Source organism: Paroedura picta, unplaced genomic scaffold, assembly GCF_049243985.1.
Source record: "Paroedura picta isolate Pp20150507F unplaced genomic scaffold, Ppicta_v3.0 Ppicta_v3_sca23, whole genome shotgun sequence".
Taxonomy (NCBI): domain Eukaryota; kingdom Metazoa; phylum Chordata; class Lepidosauria; order Squamata; family Gekkonidae; genus Paroedura; species Paroedura picta.
The window spans coordinates 1127329-1132210 of NW_027518620.1; the positions used below are offsets into that span (position 1 = coordinate 1127329).

Genomic DNA, 4882 nt, shown 5'->3' on the forward strand with positions numbered 1-4882 from the left:
GCAGGAAGGTGCGGCCTTATCGGCGCCATATGGCACGCGGTCCGCCAGAAGGAGGGCGGCGGCTTTAGCGGCCAGGCCGTCTTTAGAGGCGGTTTCACAGCTTCCCCAGGCTTCATTTAGGGGGGGGCAAGATGGTGGCAGGGGCACAGGCCAGGAAGAACAGGCCGCAAATGCCACAACCACCGGGTTTCCCATGGTGGGACAAGTGAATTTGAGTGGGTCGAGTGAAGGCACAGTAGGACCCAATTCATGGGGGATGGGGAACTACAATGTGGGACCCCCAGCCAGGCAGGGGAATTATGGTGCATATGGGGGGCAATATGGGAGGCCAGGTGAGGGGGGCCTGGGGGCAGGGATGGATCCTGCTGTACAGTGGTCCCAACATGAGACACCTGGATTAGGGAACACATGGCCTGAGTACAATCAGCAGATGCCTAGAAATCAATGGGCAGAACAACGTTACTGGGGTGGTTTTGGGGCATCTGGGGCGTGGCAGGGCCCCACAGTTAATCCAAGTTGGCAAGGGAGCCCGAACTGGCAACAGGGGTTTGATTTTTCGCAGGGTTCAGTCGGGCAGGATACGGTAGGGCATGCGGCCATGGCAGCTTGGCAGCAGCCTATGGGGCAGGGTCTGGTCCAATTTAATAGGGGTTGGACGCCAGGGCCGCAGCGGCCAACTGTTCCAGCTTATTGGCAGAGCGTTCCCAGGCAGGGTGTGCAAAGGGGGGACGATCAATGGCCAGTGGTTGGACAAGGGTGGCAAACCAGTACTCCTGGGCCCACAGTATTGAGGGGTCCTACAGAGGTGGGGCAGATGACGGGAACCGTCAGTGAACAGCGAATGAATCAGGGTCAGCAGAATACCTTGCCGGCAACGGCAACGGTCATGGAGCAAGGGGGGATAGTACAACCCGGTCCTTCGGGGACGCTATTGCAGACCCAGACAGAGGGAATGCAAGCGGGGAACGATGTTGGTGATTCTCAGCGACCTGTAAACTCTGGGGCGGACCCAGGGTTGCCAGAGGTTTTGGCTGTCCAGGAGGGGGCTGGGAGTGTACAGATAGAACCGAATAAGAAAAAGAGAACGAGGAGAGGAGGAACGAGGCGTAAGCAGTCAAGAAAAGAATCTGTCTCGTCGGGTGAGTCTTCCTCGTCCGAAGATGAGATAATGGACTCAAAGAGGGACAGTAATTACTGGTTGCATGGTGCTCTGGTACCGCGCATTCCGTCTTGGTGGGCGTGTCGTCGACAGACCACAGAGGAATTTTACACTCAGAAAGGGGTGGGAGCTACAAGAACTCCTCCGGTGGGTTTGGTTACGGGGGAACATCCGCCAGGGGCCCACCTGACGGAGAAAGTCAGGGAGAGGGTCTTAGATGGCTGTTTTGTGGATGTTTTTCGATTAATACGTCCTGATGAGGAGTCCCCTTATACGGGGTCCAAAAGGGATAAAAGGGGGAAGGATGTGGATAAAGGGGATCATTCCTTTGCAAATTGGATGAGAGGTTACGGAGTATATATGGGGTTAATAGTGGGCGCATACCCAGAAAGGGGGTGGCATTTGGTGAGTCACCTCAATAACGTGCTCGAAGCCAGGACTCTAGCTGGGGATGCCGCAGCTATGGCTTATGACAAATTAATGAGGGAGAGGGCTTCGAACAATAGCGAAGTGAGGTGGGACATTAAAGATCATGACGCATGGATCGTGAAAGTAGGTCCTTTTGTCAAGAGATATGATCAGGAGAGAAAAAGAACAGGATGGAGACGGGAGAATCGGGGGGCCTGTTGGGAATATAATAGGGGAACTTGTCAACGGCGTAGGTGCCGTTTTGAGCACTGTTGTGAGGCGTGTGGCGGTAACCATTCAAAACAGGATTGCGAACGGCCAGCCAATGGACAGGCGCCCTTTCGAGGGGTCCGGCCCTCTTCTAAGAAAGGAGGAGGGTCGGGTAATGCTGCTGGACAAAAGACTGTCTAAACTCCCTCCTGAATTGCAAGTTTTGGCCTGCTCCCCAATACGTTTACCAGCACTGTTAGCATTGTTGAGTCGCTACCCCAGAGCCAAGGAGGCCGAGTACCTAGCTGCCGGATTCTCACGAGGTTTCAGAATTCCGTATACCGGAGTGCGGGCAGCAACAATGAGTGACAATTTGAAATCGGCAGCCCAGTTACCGGAGATCTTGGCTGCAAAAATCGGTAAGGAATGTGCAGCAGGGCGTATGGCAGGCCCATATACTGAGCCTCCCATTCCGAATTTGAGAGTGTCACCGCTGGGTGTAGTGCCAAAAAAGACCCCGGGCCAATATAGAATGATTCATCATTTGTCGTACCCCAAGGGGTCGTCGGTGAATGATGCTATCGCGCCGGAGCTGTGCTCGGTGCGATATGCCTCGCTGGATCATGCGATAGCGATCATACGAGCATGTGGGAAGGGGTCTCTTTTGGCAAAATGCGATATACAATCGGCATTTCGTTTGCTTCCGGTTCATCCTGATGATTTTTGTCTGTTGGGATGTCATTTTAGGGGTTGCTGGTATGTGGATAAGGCATTGCCCATGGGGTGTTCAATCTCATGCGCGGCTTTCGAAACATTCAGCACATTCCTAGAATGGGCAATCAAGGATAGGACAAAATGTCCGTATGTCACTCATTATTTGGATGATTTTCTTTTTGTGGGGCCCCCAGACTCCACAAGTTGTGGGGACCGGCTGCGGGAGTTCCAGAAATTAACGAGTGAGTTGGGAGTCCCATTGGCGGAGGAAAAAACGGAAGGGCCACTGCCAAAATTAACCTATTTGGGGATCTTTTTAGACTCCATTGAGGGGTTGTCGAAGTTACCAGGGGACAAGTTGGTGGCTCTAACAGTCCTTATTGAAAGGATGTTAGAAAAAACAAAATGTTCATTGAAGGAGATGCAGGTGCTATTGGGGCATCTAAATTTTGCTTGTAAGGTGGTATCTCCGGGCAGGGCCTTCTGCGCGAGGCTGGCAAGATCTACTGCAGGCATTAGAGCTGCTCATCATCACATTCGGTTAACTAAGGCTTTGAAAGAGGATTTGAAGGTTTGGCAGGATTTTCTGGTAAGTTTTAATGGAGTGGCGATATGGCAGAAACCAGTTACTCCGGAAAATGCTCTTCAGGTGCATTCTGATGCTGCGGGAAGTCTTGGGTTTGGGGTAATCTATAGGGAACGATGGTGTGCACAACATTGGCCGGAGGCCTGGGCTCAGTCTGACATTTTAAGGGATCTCACCTTTCTTGAACTCTTTCCGGTGGTGGTGGCTGTGGTGATGTGGAAGGATCTATTTAAGGATTCTAAAGTTCTCTTTTGGTGTGACAATTTAGCAGTGGTCAGGATCATCAACCAACAGTCTAGCCGTTCGGAAAGAGTTATGAGATTGGTGAGGTTCATGGTGCGCAATTGCTTAGTATATAACATCACGTTTTGCGCAAAGCACATTCCTGGGGTTAATAATGACGTGGCGGATGCACTGTCTCGATTCCAGGAATGTCGGTTCCGGTCTCTTGCCCCGAGTGCGAATTTGGCGCCGGATCCCTTTCCGGAGGAGATGTGGAGCCTTGGCAACGAGACATCCAGCAAGCCGTGATGGGTTCGTTGGCACCAGCCACCATACGCGCCTATACAAGCGCGGTCACGGGATACCTGCAGTTTTCCAGTTCTGCGGGTTGTACTTACCCTTTCCCGATGACGGAGGAGATGGTTCTTAAATATTTGGCTTTTTTGCATGCTCGAGGTTCGGCTCCGCGGACCTTATCTGTACATCTTGCTGGATTGTCCTTCTTTTGCAAAACTAATAGTTGGTGGGATCCGGCATCATCATTCCTAGCACGAAAGGCAGTGTTGGGTTGGAAGAGGGCAGCTCCTCAACGGCAAGACGTGAGGAGGCCAATATCAATGCGGGTGCTACAGGGCCTGTTAGGAGTACTTCCAATTGTGTGTACTTCGGGGTTTGAATGTAAGCTATTTGCAGCTGCCTTTACACTTACCTTTTTTGGAGCATTCAGGTGTAGTGAAGTGGTGGCAGCGTCTAAAACAGGCTCTGGAGCTCGGGCATTGGATAGGCAGGATGTGTGCATTATTGATGAAGAACTACACATTAATTTACGGCGTAGCAAGACGGATCAATTGGGGAAAGGGAGTCAGATAATACTGACAAGAGCCAACGGTAGCCTACCGTGCCCGGTACGCTGCATGGAAGAGTATCTTGAGATACGCCCGGGAAGGGATGGCCCCTTATTAATTCACTTAGATGGGCAATATCTTTCTAGGTTTCAATTTATGGCTGTCCTGAGGGTTGCCCTCAAAAAATTGGGCTTGCCGGAGGGACAATACGGAACCCATTCTTTTCGCATTGGGGCGGCCACTCAGGAGGCGGAAAAAGGATCCCTTCCAGAGCGTGTGAAGGCAGTGGGGCGTTGGCGGTCTGAAGCATATCGGCAATACGTACGGCCGGACCTCCTTCTCTAATCGTTTTGGTTTTTCAGAACTGGCGCTACATGTTCCGAACATTTGGATTCTGGGACACAGCATCGTTTTCTGGGCTGCCCGATATGCTGCAGAGTCCGGTTGGGGAGATTGCCTGGGCCTATCAGGTCGTGTCCGGATGTATTGGAAGGGGATCCGAGGAATGAGATGGTCGGCGCTATTGGAGCTGATGACAAGTCTGCTGCAACGTGACGGGCATCCTGATTTGGTGGTCATCCAATTGGGAGAGAATGATTTGCCGAGTTTGTCCAGCCAGCAGTTGCTGAGAGCAATCCAGGAGGACTTGGCGATTATATTGAAATGGCTCCCGTTTACAAAAATCGTTTGGTCAACGTTGTTGGAGCGAAGAGAGTGGCGGGGGGCTCTTGCCCCAGA

The 4882-nt window shown here is 52.0% G+C and overlaps 1 protein-coding gene across 1 annotated transcript; it reads left to right on the forward strand.

The window, feature by feature from the left end:
• The first annotated feature begins 3607 nt into the window (after positions 1 to 3607).
• LOC143828392 (integrase/recombinase xerD homolog) lies at positions 3608 to 4489 on the forward strand. Its single transcript, XM_077318809.1, has one exon. It carries the CDS (start codon positions 3608 to 3610, stop codon positions 4487 to 4489), a length of 882 nt encoding a protein of 293 aa, XP_077174924.1.
• Positions 4490 to 4882: the final 393 nt, after the last annotated feature.

Excerpts from the sequence above, each read along its gene's own strand:
- LOC143828392 (XM_077318809.1), top strand. The coding sequence starts at position 3,608 with ATGGGTTCGTTGGCACCAGCCACCATACGCGCCTATACAAGCGCGGTC.